This window comes from Thunnus maccoyii, chromosome 21 (assembly GCF_910596095.1).
Source record: "Thunnus maccoyii chromosome 21, fThuMac1.1, whole genome shotgun sequence".
NCBI lineage: Eukaryota > Metazoa > Chordata > Actinopteri > Scombriformes > Scombridae > Thunnus > Thunnus maccoyii.
This window is the reverse complement of record NC_056553.1, coordinates 2871321-2886290: the sequence shown is the minus strand read 5'-3', so window position 1 is coordinate 2886290 and position 14970 is coordinate 2871321. Positions and strand designations below refer to the sequence as shown.

Here is a 14970-nt window from a genome sequence, read left to right as displayed (position 1 = left end):
TTCCTCTTTCATATTATTTATTTTGCAACAACACAATCACCCATTTTTGCAAATAAAAGTATACCATACATTTTTTAAAATTTACCTCAGCTGTAGAGAGAACCAGGGTTCTACTGTAGTTCTATCAATACATTCAAGGCCAAATTAAAAAATCAACTTTACATTATTACATTTTTTTTGTTTGTTTGTTTTTGTTTTGTTTTTTTTTGTTTTTTTGTTTTTTTTGCTTTGTACTGTTTGTTGTTGTGCTGTTGTATGTTTTGATAATAATGGACTACGGATGCAAATTAGCTTCAAGCTAACTCTGGTGCAGTGCATCTTTTATGCTTAATACTGCACACTGTCCTGTTCAATAAATCAACTCAAATCAATTTTAAGTATATTTTATCCCTGTTTTCTGATCTCCTGATTTAATTTGCTGTTGATGTAAACTTCCTCCATGCTTATCTGTTGTCAGGATACAAAATTAGCACCAGCCACCAGCCAAATACTGGTAAAACACACAATGAAACACAATGGTAATCTACTGAGTGGCTGGTAACATTTGAACATTCATTAGCCATTTGGACGGTGGACCAAAAAGTTAATTTTGCAAGACTGTTGTCTTGATAAATTCAGTATAATGTACACTTCAACAACAACAACAATCATGTCATATTTCACCACACAAAACAGTTTTCAGTCACTACTCAATCCCAAAAATTCTACTTTGCTGTTTTTGAAGTTAGCGTCAATAAAATTTAACACTTCCAGCACAGATTTCCCCATTAAAAGCAGTCTCAGTGGGCGTAATCTCTCCCTCACCTGATGGGCTTTTAATATGTAACATCTGCTGGAAGTGTTGAATTTTGACAGCTGAACAATGATTGAAAAAACGGCAAAGTAGAAGCAACTGGAATAAATTATTATGATGCTGAGTTTACCAAGTCAGCAGGTAACATCGTCCTCCGCTCAACGTTTCATGTCTGATTTGTACCAGGGTTGGTTTTGGGTTTTGAAAACTAGCCATTATTTGTATTCTGGCTTATTTGAGAAAATTGTGAAAAATTACAACTGTATTGTCATAATTGCAGCAGTTCTTATTAACAGACATTAAGGATAAACATGGGTGACCTTTCATAAATTAATCCGTTCATTTTGTTTGTTTAACTGTTCATATTAGCTGACCAGTTGAATGATGTAAACCTGGTTTGGGTTTAAATCAAAAAGACTAAATTAAAATTGTAATAGGGGAGTTTGGATGTTTCCATCAATGTGGACTAAAATTAATTACAATTTTCACAAATTCTGGAACAAAACAAACGACAAAACGCATTTCTTGAAACAATCTTTGTCCATGATTAGATTAACCAATATAATAAATATTTAATTAGGGTGTTTTTATGGTGAAGAGTGTATGTTGGTACCAGAGGTCTGGGGATTGGCTTCTGAGGTTTCTTGGAGCCCAGTTTCTTCATGGCGTTGTAATATTTCTTCTGCTCCTCCGTCATGAAGATGTCCTGTCCTCCTAAGTAAACAAACACAACAACAACTCTGTTATTTTCATTGAACCAGACAGAAAAAGCTCCAGTTATTTAAATGTTTTAACATCACTTCATATAAATATAAATGTATATAATAATATGGATGAGGTTCCATCCCAAAATATTGAAGAACTATGTTAGAAATGTCTGCTTTGAGCTCCAGAGTTAATTAAAACATTGTGAATCGTGTCTATTTACATTAGAAATAAATGAATAATAAATAAATAAACGTAACATGATGCTACAATAGATTTTATGGTGTTCGATTTTTGTGTATTTTTGTGTTGGCTGTGATGCTTATCTTTCGCTTCTGCTGGTTGAAGTTGTCGATGATGACACCGATGAAGAGGTTGAGGGTGAAGAAGGAGCCGAAGATGATGAAGATGACGAAGTACAGGTACATGTAAAGGTTAATCTCTTTGATAGGCTGCTCCTCCACCTGCACAAACACACAGATCAGTGTTTTATTCTCACATCACCAATTAATCTCATTCAAAACGTATTTTATCTCATATTTAATATAATATTACCGCACTTATCTTTATAAATTCTGATTTTTCTTCATGGCTAAACTAACATCTTGTCTTACTTCATTTCTAAATAATTTTTAGATTCAAAAACTTGATTCACATTTACTCATTTAATCTATTTTTAGTCTTAACTCACTTCTGCACCGATCAGCACTAATATTTTTGTGCATATTTATGACTGTATGCTCGAGGATCTCTCGTAGTTACGGTGATTCACAAGTTTTGAAAAACTTATTTAATAACACCATTGACTGCTGACCCTCTGAACCAATCACGCCTTGTTGGATCAATCGGTGCCAAATTTAAGTATCTTGAGAGCTTGTTGTGTCAAGAATTCAAATAAATATTGATAAGATTCCTTATGAATGTAAAGCTTAAACTGTTGTCTTTTCAGCAGTCTTCACCATTTTACAACACGTGTTACGACATAGCAAAAGGCATTTCTGGCAATCGGCTAGAAACAAGCCTTAGCCGGTCTGTTGCGGATCACATTTTGATCTTTATCGTAGCTCAAAAACTGAGATCCATAGAAAAATTTGAAATCCTCATAAAGCAGAGTATCTGCAGATTAATTCCATACCTGATATGTTGTGATCCACTAAAGTTAGACTGTAAACTCCTGCACAGAACTGCACTCTTCTAGTTTTATTTTGAAATTCAGAAAAACACTTTTTAATTTAATGTCATCTGATCTCACCTAAACTAATTTAAACTTTTAAATTGAGGCTAACGTCACCTTTTAGTTTCAGTCCCATCAGAAAATGTATTTTAGTTCATCTCATCCTGTCTTAATATTTTTAAATATCTATTCATGTTTTACATTACTCTGATCTGATCTTATTTTGAAAACAGATTTTTCTCTGTAACTTACAGCTCGTGAGTCCACCGCTGCATACATGATATCCATCCAGCCTTTAAATGTTGCCTTGAAAACAGAAACACAAATAGTGACAAGCTGTTATTTTCAATGACAAGAGTTTAAACCTCATTTTTTATTTTGTTTGTGTTGATTTGTAGAACCGTCGATCACTTCTGTAACTGTTGTCATTTCATTAGGCTGAAATAATAAACTGTAGAAAGTCTACATGTAGAGGTCTGCTGAATGTAGCTTTATGAGATGAAAACATGATAAACAAGAAAATTTTTGTTTTTATTTTTTCTCATGAAATATTAATATACAGATGTAACTTTTCACACAAATAAGAATTATTCACATGAAAAAATCTGAGAAGGAAAAATGACTTGAACTGCAAGGGTCTATTACTATAGAAGGATTGGCAAGATGAGCCGCAGAGCATTTCCGGCCGGCAGGCGGCCATCTTGGTTTTAAGCTTTTACAGTCTATGGTTTTGAGAAAGGCTGGCCAATGGATGACAGTGTATGGGACGACACACTAGAGTCCACTGTGTTGACTGATGTGAAACTATACCATTAAAACCCATGAATATATAAGAAAACGGCTTTTGAATAGCTGTCCACCGTAGTGACCGCCATGCATGAAAGGGTTAAGGGGTCACAAGGATGAACTGCTTTGTTTTAGGGTTTAAAAAAGTAAAGTATAATGTTCTTTGCTATGTTAAAATTTTTGAAGTGCCCATTGGGAGAAACAAAAACATAACGAAGCCACTAATGTCACTGTTTTACCTCTTCAAGACTGCGAGTGAACACTAAAGGACACTAGGAGCTTTGGTTGTTAGATTTTCTGTAGAAGGATTTACACTATATGGCCAAAAGTATGTGGACCCCCGAATATTACACCTTCATGTAATAATGTAACAGGCATCCAGTTCATCTCAAAGTTTTGACCATATAGTCTATAGTGTTGTCCTAACAAACTGTAAATAAACTGTCTTCTTTACCTCCAACATTTCTATCACTGTGGGAGAGAAACTCTTGAGCTCCTGTTTTCCTGTTTTTTTTCATGTGTGTCGAGTGAATTTCTCTGAACAGACGTCACCAAGACGACGTCCTGCACATTTCCTGTACTTGAGTGAAAAAACTGAACAAAGGAGATCTTGAAGCTTGAACCTTCCTGTTTTAGCAGAAAATTAGTAGAGAGAAAAGACACAGAGAGAGAGAGAGAGTTGGGGTACCATGGAAACGCCGCTGCCACTGTGTTTTTCTCAATGAAAGATCAACAAGTCCTTTTATGGACTTCCTTCCTTGGTGGGGGGGGGGTGGGGGGGGACAAGATGGAGGCAAAAAAAAGGGAAACAGATGAAGTGAAGAGAACGAGCAGGTAGAGAGAAAAAAAGGGGAAAAGATGCAGATCTGAAGAGACGGAGTACTTTGGTCTGAGTGGGCGCCTGGCGTCCGTCACTCAGACCTGAAATCAGCTCGTCGCCACGGGTTACCACCTATTATTATTATGGTCTGTCAAATGTGAGCATGAGGAGGGGGGGGACACGCTGTAAAAGACGATGAGCTTAGCGAGAGATTTTGAGCAGAAGTGAAGACTCGGTGACAAGGTTTACTTGGACTGTCGACCTCGTTCACAATCACAGAATCTGGATCAGACAGTTTGACAGGAAGTGTTACTGTCCACGTCCAAAAACAAGAAGCCAGATCAACCTTCTATCCTATGACTAGCATTCATGTTTTAGTTAAACAACCTTAAAGGGGACATATTCTGCACATGTCCAGCTCTATATTTATATTCTGGGGCTCTACTGGAATATCTTCACATGATTCCCAGTTAAAAACTCCTTATTTATCTTCTACTGGTCCTTTATGCAGCCCCTCAGTTCAGCCTCTGTCTGAAACAGGCCGTTTTAGCTCCTGTCTCTTTAAGGCCCCGCCCTCCTGATGAGCCCACTCTGTTCTGATTGGTTAATTTGCCCAAACATGTTCAAGCCTGAATCTGATCCAAGTAGACGAACAACCTTTGTGGCCATACGCGAACATTCTGACATCATCACGGGGACTTAGAGGTAACTTTGCAAACAAAGCGCTCAGAGCAGGTTGAAGCCCTGAGTTCTGACTTGCAGGCAGCATTTTTATATATGTTCACCTGAAGTTTTGGACCTTTGACCATGTTTAACATCAAACAGCATAACAAAAAGCTGAATATGTCCCGTTTAACCAGATGTAAACCAGACTGCAGTGGTCACATGGATGTCAAAGAAATTAAACATTACATATGTCCAATAGGAACTCTGTTGTAGGCATGAAACTAGTCAATGAATTGATTGATATTAGCTGATCAACAGAAAAAGTAACTATTTAATTGTTTTGGTAAAATTTTAAGCAAAAATACCAACATTTTCTGGTTCCTGCTCACATTTAACAATGAAAACTAAATAAAATCTCCTTTTTCTTGGTTGAGTTCAAAGCTTTTTACTTCTATTAGGTCCATTTTAAACAAAAGTGTCAAATCTTCTCTGCTTCCTGCTTGTAAATTGTGAGTATTTGCTGCTTTTTTGTCTCATGAGATAATATATTGAATATTTTTAGGTTTTTTGGAGTATCACCTTGGATTTGAGGAAACTGTGACTGGTGTTTTTTCCAGAACAATTTTTCACCAAAACATTAACTGATTCATTGAGATGATAAAGATGCTTTAGAATAAAAGATAAAAACAAGGTAAAATATAACCTGCAGATCATCAGTGATGAAAATAATCACTAGTTGAAGAAAATCTTGGCAGCATTATATTTCACAGGAAACAAATTTTGCATATGCAACATATAATAGTTTTGTTTAGAATTCAGTTTGTTTGGACAAAGCAGATGAAACATATGAAACATCTGTCAGTCCCAAAAAGTTAAGCCAGTTCAAAGCTTTCCTTTGTTATAAAGGACATAATTATGATAGAATAGATACAACAACCAGTACAACAGAGCATGAAGAGTCAAGAAGTTTAAATTTTGAGTAAAGAACAAGAAAAAGTAAAATTCTACGACTACTCTGTCTGAGACAGAGGCTGAACTGAGGGGCATAAAGGGCCAGTAGAAGATAAATAAGGAGTTTTAACTGGAAATGATGTAAAATAAAGTCCCAGAATATAAATATATAGACGTGTAAATGTGCAGAAGACGTCGCCCGTTAAAACTTAAAAGCACAAACTGGTTTAAAGTAAAGTTCAGCCACAGTAAAATCTCTCCCTGCGTCACTTTTTGCAGCGTGGAGCTATTTCCAGATGCTAATGGAAGGGTTGCCCCCGCCAACCAGCTGAGTGGCTCGTTGCCAAGGCGACTGCACTCTGACAACTCTTAAGTTCTCAGCGGTTGAATGTGAAGTAGCAGCACGCCAAACGAGAACTTCTTTACCTTTTTTTTCTCCTCTTCTCGAAGTCTGAGTTTATAATTCCACCATAGATCCTCGTTACAACTCTCTACATCTACATCTCTCTACATTCTATCGCTCCGTCTCCATCCCTCCTTCCCTTCTCTTTCCTCTGAATCCCTCTCCCTCGCTCATTATCATCTCTCTCTACCCTTCCATCTCTCTCCGTCACTGTTGTTGCTTTCTTTCCATTCACAGTTTGAACCTTAATTTTTCTTACTCCACTTGTTCTTTTTCTCCCCCTCTCTCCATCTCTCCATCTCTCCATCTCTCTCCATCTCTCCATTTCCCTCCCACTTGGTTGGAGTCGCTCTAAAAATAAAAGCCTCTCAGACGCTGATTGATTGGAGGCTCTCAGGACTCCCGTGGTGGGCGACAGAGAGCGAGAAAGAAGAGTGAGCGATGAAAGAAAGAAAGAGAAAGACGAGGGGAGGAGGAGGAGGAGGAGGAACGGAGAGAGAGAAAGAGGTGATGGAGAGATGGAAAGTGGAGCTGCAGTGGCTGTAATTGGCTTGTTGTGTTTAATAACGGACGATGGAGAGACATGAAGGGAGGGAAAGAAATGATACAGAGTGAAAAAAATAACAAAAGCACAAAGGAAGGATGAACATTCAGAGATGAAACTAAGAAAACTACAATTAAAGAAAGAAAGGATTCAATCTTAATGTAAGAAAGAAGAAGAAGAAGTATTCAGATCCTTTACTGCAGTAAAAAGTAGTCCGACACATAACAAGAGCTGCAATGAGGGAAATTAATCGGCAACTATTTTGATAATAAATCGTCGTTTCAGACATTTTTCAAGCAAAAAATGACAAAATTTCTCAGTTTCAGCTTCTTAAATGTGTCAATTTGCTATTTTTCTTTGTCATATATGACAGTAAATAAAATATATTGAGGTTTTGGATTGTTGGTTGCAAAAAAACAAGAAAATTGTCATTTTTTTAAAACTATTTTTAAGTATTTTGTAGACTACAAGAATGATTGATTAATGGAGAAAATTATATTTAATTAAACGATAATTAAATAACTGTCAGACCTGCACAGAAAATGTTAAAACCTTTCATTGCTACACTGAAGAATTTTACAACAAAGAAGATAAAACAACTCTATAGATGCTGGTAGATAGTTTAGAAGTACTCAGATCCTTTACTACAGTAAATGTACCAATACTGCAATGTAAAAATACTCCATTACAAGTCCTGCATCAAACATCCTACTACAGTAAAAGTACATAAGTATTATGAGCTTGATGTAGTTAAAGTATTGCAGTAAAAGTACATAAGTATTATGAGCTTGATGTAGTTAAAGTATTGCAGTAAAAGTACATAAGTATTATGAGCTTGATGTAGTTAAAGTATTGCAGTAAAAGTACATAAGTATTATGAGCTTGATGTAGTTCAAGTATTGCAGTAAAAGTACATAAGTATTATGAGCTTGATGTAGTTAAAGTATTGCAGTAAAAGTACATAAGTATTATGAGCTTGATGTAGTTAAAGTATTGCAGTAAAAGTACATAAGTATTATGAGCTTGATGTAGTTAAAGTATTGCAGTAAAAGTACATAAGTATTATGAGCTTGATGTAGTTAAAGTATTGCAGTAAAAGTAGTGGTTTGGTCCCTCTGACTGATATATTATTATATATGACATCATTAGATTATTAATAGTGAAGCATCAGTGTTAGAGCAGCATGTTACTGTTGTAGCTGCTGGAGGTGGAGCTAGTTTACACTACTTTATATACAGTTAGCTAGTTTAGTCCAGTGGTTCCCAACCTAGGGGTCGGGCCCCTCCAAAGGGTCAGCAGATAAATCTGAGGGGTGGTGAGATGATTAATGGGAGAGGAAAGAAGAAAAAACAAAGTTCTGATACACAAATCTGTTTTCAGTTTTTGGACTTTTTCTCTAATCTTTGATTTTTGCTGAAATATTGGATCATTTGAACATTTATTGAAATGAAAGCATGTGAGAAGTTTAGAGGGAAAAATCACTATTTGGTGGAGCTGTTAACAACTCATAGACATGTGAAATGTGACCCCGACTACACACTGCTTTTTGTAAGACGTCAAAAGACAAAAAGGTTGGAAACCACTGGTTTCATCTTTAACAATGTGTTGTATTTTAAAAGCTTGTTATATTATCCATTGTGTCAAATCTGCATCTGAAAAGTAACTAAAGCTGTCAAATAAATGTAGTGGAGTAGAAAGTACAATATTTCCCTCTGAAATGTAGAAAGTAGCATCAGATGGAAATACTCAAGTTAAGTACAAGTATCTCAAAGTTGTTTTGTTCAAAGTGACAGATTATTATTTTGGTTGGAGGCTGTTGTGTAAATCACAGTTTATCATGTAATTATGCTCTAATATGCTGTAATATAAACACTAATGCCTGTAAATGGTCTCAGCAGTACCTCTTAGCTGTTATTTACGCTTCACCTCTTTTGTTTCGTAATGTTTTAGATGTTCGGTTTTGAATATTAGTACATTAAAGAAGGAGAGAGAGAGAGAAGGAGAGAGAAGAGGACGGACAGAGAGAGAGAGAGAGAGAGAGGGAGGGCAGTGGAAAGAAATTACAGCCAACACGACAAATGGAGACAAAGAGAGAGAGAGAGAGAGAGAGGGGGGGAGAAGTGGAAAAAGTCAAAAGTGAGAGTGATAAGGAACAGGTGTGGGAGGGAAAATTAAGGCTAAGACAGCAAATGGACGGAACGAAAGAAAGAAAAGACGAGATCAAGGGAGAGAGGGAGGGAGGGGGGGGGGGGGAGCGGAGAAGTCAATCCTCCCACGGGTTTGTGGAGGAGACACTTGGTTTTAATTTGTCTTGGTTTTTCCTTTTCACTTGAAGCTTTTTGTTTCCCACAAATGCTTCATACAGATGCTGTGATGACGGATCTGCACGATGTTAATCTGCATCTACAGCGAATCAGTCGGATCTGCTTCTGTGCTTCCATTTCACACTTTCCTGACTTCTTCTTCTGCTTTTTAGGCGTTTTCCTCATTTTGGGGTTAAAAGGATTGATCCAGTTTATTACAACTTTTCTAGTTTTGTCCATCATTTCTATCAGTTTTGCAGCAGTTTTATACTCTGTGAGTTTATCCAGATGATCTAAACTTCATTATGTGGAGGTCAAACTGAAAGTAAGACAACAGGAAACGTTTTCTGATCCGACGCCACATCACTGTTTCAAATATAAAACCATTTTATGATGTGTCAATGTTATGAGGTTTTTTTTTTGTCTTCAAGAATCTTTTTTATTATCATTTTTGGAATGAATGTGCATGCCATTTCGTCATATTATTGAAGAGCATATAAGTAGAGCTTTCCATACATACATCTAAATAATTTATATAAATAAAAAAAACAACATTGTCACACACACACAAAAGAAAAGACTGTAAAAACATCACAGCTACTGAAGTTGTAATAAACTCCTGACCTCAGTTTTGTTACTAAAAAAGCCTTTTATCACTTGAGAAACATCGCAAGAGTCAGACCCTTCCTCTCCCTGGAGGATGCTAAAAAACTGACTCATGCCTTTATACTCTCACGGTTAGATTGTTGCAACGTACTTTATACTGGTTTGCCAAAAAAAAAACTATTGATCGGCTGCAGCTCTTTGCACTGGCTCCCAGTAACGTTGAGGATAGATTTTAAAATTCTTTTACTTGTTTTTAAAGCTCTGAATGGGCTAACACCTTCCTAGTATGCTCCTAATCGCTCCCTCAGATCGCATGGTGCTGGTCTGCTGAAGGTGCCGCTGCTGAACAGCAGGCGGTACGACGACGCTGCCTTCAGTTGTTATGCACCGAGGATTTGGAACATGTTCCCTCCTCATATCAGACAGGCGACCTCGGCTGGCAGTTTTAAGAAGCAACTCAAAACCTGCTTCTATGACCTTGCCTTTAACTGATTTGTTTTACTTCTATGATTTTATCAAATTAAAAACTGCAGTTCTTTGAATGGCCATGAATGGCAGCTGAATTATCCGCAGAGGTCTCCTCCTCTCCAAAAACAAACGTACACGCAGATTACAATTGTTAAAAATACTATTTAAAGCTGTTTTACATAAAAAAGTCAATATTTCTCCGATGATGTTTGGCGACCACCGGACTTCCTGGAGGGGCTGTTAGCCGAGCTGCTGCTAACGTTTGTCCAGTTTATTTCTCTGATAACTTAAGATCCAGACGTCCAATGACTAAAATCCTTCTTCCGGCTAAAAGATATAGTTAAAAACCACCTAAATTTATCATGAAAATGTGGCTTAAAACTGAATAAAAGTCCATTTATAACAGTTTGTGTGGAACAACCACAACGCCGATGTATTATCTTGTATGTGTGTAAGTTACTCTTTGGTAGACGCCATTGTAACGGACAAACACAGCGCCGCCGTATGCATCTTGTGTGTGTTTACTCTTTGGTAGAGGAGGTATGACGCCATCGACAGGCGACCAAATGAAACGGTCCGTTACTTTGATTAAATTACAGATTTCTCTGAGTTTGAACATTGTAGGAAACAACTCAACAAAATATATAACATAGGTCTAGTTGTTTTTCGACATTTTAATGTGGAATAATTACATATTATATCTTTAAGACTCTTCTGATAAACTCCAGACTTTCCTCTGTAAAAAAAACCAGGAATCTCACCACTTGCAGCAGAGCCAGGTATCCGGCGCCCACGTTGTCGAAGTTGACCTTGACTTTGGTCCAGTAGAACAGCGAGGTGTCGTTGAGCGCCTCGCACTCGGTCTTGTTGTTGATGAAGGCGGCCTCGTAGATGTGACCCGTGCGGTTGACGCAGCGGCCGAACTTCCCGGCGAACAGGTTGACGCCCATGATGCTGAAGATGAGCCAGAAGATGAGACAGACCAGCAGCACGTTCATGATGGAGGGAATCGCCCCGATCAGAGCGTTTACCACCACCTGGACACGGACGGAGACGGAGAAGATCAACCACACACGGAAGGTTGTTTGTTTACATCAGAAAACACAGATTTAAAGACGAGTCTGTTCTACATTGTGGGGCGAGGCGGCTGGAGAATCTGGCTGCTATGGAAACTACAGTGTGAATTTACAATTTGTAAACATTTGCTTCATATTTGTAGTTTCAGTGACTGTGATATTTTACAGAAGAATGAAGGTTTCTGCTCAGTTTGTGAAGGTTAGCGGCTGGAGAATCTGGACAATAAAACCTTTACAGCATTCAGGTCATATGGCTGATAATGGAAACTACAGTGTGAATTTTCAGTTTGTAAACATTTGCTTCATACTTGTAATTTCAGTGACATATATATCCTGAATTTATCCCTGATCTTCAGAAACTGTCCCGTCTATGTGGGGAGAAAAGTCAATGTGCAGTAAAAGCTGCAAAATATATGAAGTCTTGTCATAATCTGAGAGAAATAAGCTCTGTAGTAAATGTTTCTGTGTGATTACATCTGTAAAAAAAATGCCTTTTATTATATTACATTTAATATTATTGTTTATATTTACATGTTATTGTAAAATTATTAATAATCTGTCAATGTTTATAATTTTCTGTACTGCTTTGGAAATGTAGATTTCTGATCTGTCATGCCAATAAAGCTTATTTGAATTTGAATTTGATGTTTTACAGAAAAATGAAGGTTTCTACTCAGTTTGTGAAGGTTAAATTTAGGTTAAACTACTTTATTAAAGGTTTGGATTCATGTTGTTTATTCATGTCATGTGATTGTGAGTTTCCAGTCAGATCAGACACCAACATAAAGGCGTGACAGTAACGTCTGCGGTCGAACACCAGTAAGAAACATTTTTCAGAAATATTCAGATAATAAAGATCAAGAAACATAAGAGAAAATTCACAGCATCAGCTCACAAACTATAATCAGTCTAATTATGAGGTTTACCTGACAAGCTTTGACATTTCAAGAAGAAAACAGCCTCTTGGATCACATTCAGGTGTTAGTTGTTGTTGCAAATACATATTTTCACCCTCTTATTAAGACTGTGTCCACAATAAGTTGGTTTCAGCTTCCTGTCCAGACTGACACAGAACTTTATCTTCTCACAAATGGAGCTTTTTCTGAAATGAGCCGAGTAGTTTGTTATAATTCAGCTGTGTTAAAACAGTGTTGGTCACAGAAACTGTGTCCATAATCGCTCTAAACAGCCGATCACACAGCTGTTATCATTAACTTGTATTTATGTAGATTTTTTTCAGACCATAAAATACTGATTTGTCTCACTGCTGACCAGATGTTGGCTGTGATGCTGCTTTATTCAGACGTTTCTCTATTGTTCAGGTGTTTCTGTTTTGGCAACGACTACAGAAAACATGAGATGGCAATAATCATTCCTCCTGTTCATACTGGATATTAAAAGATCCTTCAAATGTGCTTTCTCCTTGATGTGAAGCTTATATTCAGCTTCAGCAGTCTGAGTTAGTCATATCAAGTGGATATCTGACACATTTACAGTCTTTTTAGCATCAAATTCCCTCTTTGTGTTTCCTCGGACAGTGTTTCCCTGTTGAGCTGCAGGTGGAAGTATAGTAACAAAAAGAGGGACTTTGGCACTAAAAAGACTGTAATGTTGAAAGATATCATTGTAAGTGTATTATGAAGGGATCTTCTACTGGTCAGTGTGAACAGGAGGAATGATTACAGCACGAAAAAACAGCTTTAATGTTCATTTAAGCTCCTGACTGTTAACTAACTGCGAACTCGACCTTTAAGCAGCTGAATTTCTTGTATTTTTGAGGAAAATCCGTTTCCTGTTTCCTGCTGGTGCTCATACAGAGTCAGCTAATGTCAGCGCTCCACACACACACACACAGAAGAAGAAGAAGAAGAAAGGCGACCTGCCACTCCAGCCCTCCTCGCTGTACCCACAATGCAGTTGTTCTACCCAGAAGCCCATGCTGAGTGAGCAGTGTGGTGCTGAGCGCGGAGCATTTGTAAATTGACGTGGAAGCTAATCTTATTAGCCAGATAAAGAAGAGAAGAGAGGATCATGGGAGAAGTGAAAAGTGCAGACTTTCTTCCCAGCATGCAACACAAGTCGTGAACTTCGTGTGAACCAGAGTCAGAGTCCTGCAAACCTCAGTCTGACCGCTTTCATTTAACATCGAACTCAGGTTTTATTTACGACATTGAAACTGAAGATTGATTATAAAACGTTGATCAAACAGTTTGATGACAAAAACAAAGAATTAGCTTTTAATCGTTTCTTCAAATAGGATTTTAAAACTTTGAATATGATTAAAGACAAACTGCAGAACACAATTTTTATCTTGATTAGTGCTGTAAGCTAACAGATAACTGTGTCTCTTTACACGGTTGAATGTAAATAAAATTCAACATTAATACAAAAGCACGGAGGGATGTCTTTCATTCTCATATTTAGTTTTCTTGTTGTCACTAAAATACTTTTTATGTGACGACAAGAAAATATTCTGGTCTTAATTTGATCACAAGAAAGCAGATTTTTTTATCTTTTATATTGAGATAAAAACAGAAAAAGCATTTTCTTTGAATCAGATCAGAACCTTCAGATATCATTCATGTTCTTTCTGAAATATTAAATAAATAGACTTAAATAGACTTAATAGATAAATAGACTTTCTGAATATTCTCAAGTAAAAATGACATATTTCTCAATGTCAGAGTGCAAAAAAGTAAAAACTCTTTTTTGCCGTAAATATATTCACATATGAAGTCAGTGTGTCCAAATAATGTTTTAATTTGCTTTAATTTTCTGTTACACTTTAAGATCATTAAACTTTTATTCCTGTTTAACAGGACAAGCAACAGTTTCCACAGAATAAAATAAAATGTTACAATTTTCTGAACTATTTTTTCATTTTATTTTATTTGCTGTAGTTTTCTTAAATGTCACTTTGGAATAAAGACGTTTAGATGATTTAACAAGTGAAAATCAGAAGGTTTAGCAGAGCTCTGACTCTATAATACTGATGACAGAAACACAGTAGAAAGTTGGATGAAGCTTCACGTTTCTTCTGCGGCTCTGAAGGTTTATAGACACGGAAAGTTTAAATACTGACACACACAGATTATCACAGTTCAACATGAAAACTGTTTCTCTTTCTGAAAGAGGAGGAATAAACAATGTAACACTGACAGGAAGTGATGAGATGAACCAATCAAAGAGCAGGAGGTAGATGTGAGATGTTACAGGAACAAACACTGAGGACGTTTGCTAACACTTGTTATCAAACAGCTGCTTATTTCCACATCCAGCAGTTACAACATGATCATCACATTGATAACGTCAATAATTACTTGTGGGGTTCCTCAGGGTTCTATTCTTGATCCTTTGTAGTTTCAATCTGGTTAAAGCTGCTTGAAATGTTGTTTTTTGTCCACTTGTTTTCAGCAGAATAGTCTCTAAACATGACTTCTGTCATATTATCAGCTTATAGAGTAGTTGTGGCTAACATGTTAGCAAACAGTTGCTTATTTCCACATCCAGCGGTTACGGAGCAACATTATCATTCATGTGGAGTCGTGTTTCTGTCCACCTGGTGAATGTGAGTCCAATATTCACTCTCTTTTAGCTCTGTTTTTACTCTCTACCAACTCCTGAGGGAAATATCTGGCTCTTTAGCTGCTAAATGCTCCACTATGTTCACCAGCT

General features: G+C 36.9%; 1 protein-coding gene across 4 annotated transcripts in view; it reads right to left on the bottom strand.

Moving 5' to 3' along the window:
* Positions 1-14970, bottom strand: part of LOC121887820 (sodium channel protein type 4 subunit alpha-like) — a 247671-nt gene that overhangs the window by 11715 nt on the left and 220986 nt on the right. For all 4 annotated transcript variants that reach the window (XM_042398864.1, XM_042398865.1, XM_042398866.1 and 1 more), the window contains 4 exons: positions 10981-11256; positions 2925-2978; positions 1825-1962; positions 1407-1511 (listed from right to left, as the gene is read on the bottom strand). In XM_042398864.1, the coding sequence (XP_042254798.1) occupies positions 1407-1511; positions 1825-1962; positions 2925-2978; positions 10981-11256 (573 nt within the window). The remainder of the gene's footprint in view (positions 1-1406; positions 1512-1824; positions 1963-2924; positions 2979-10980; positions 11257-14970) is intronic.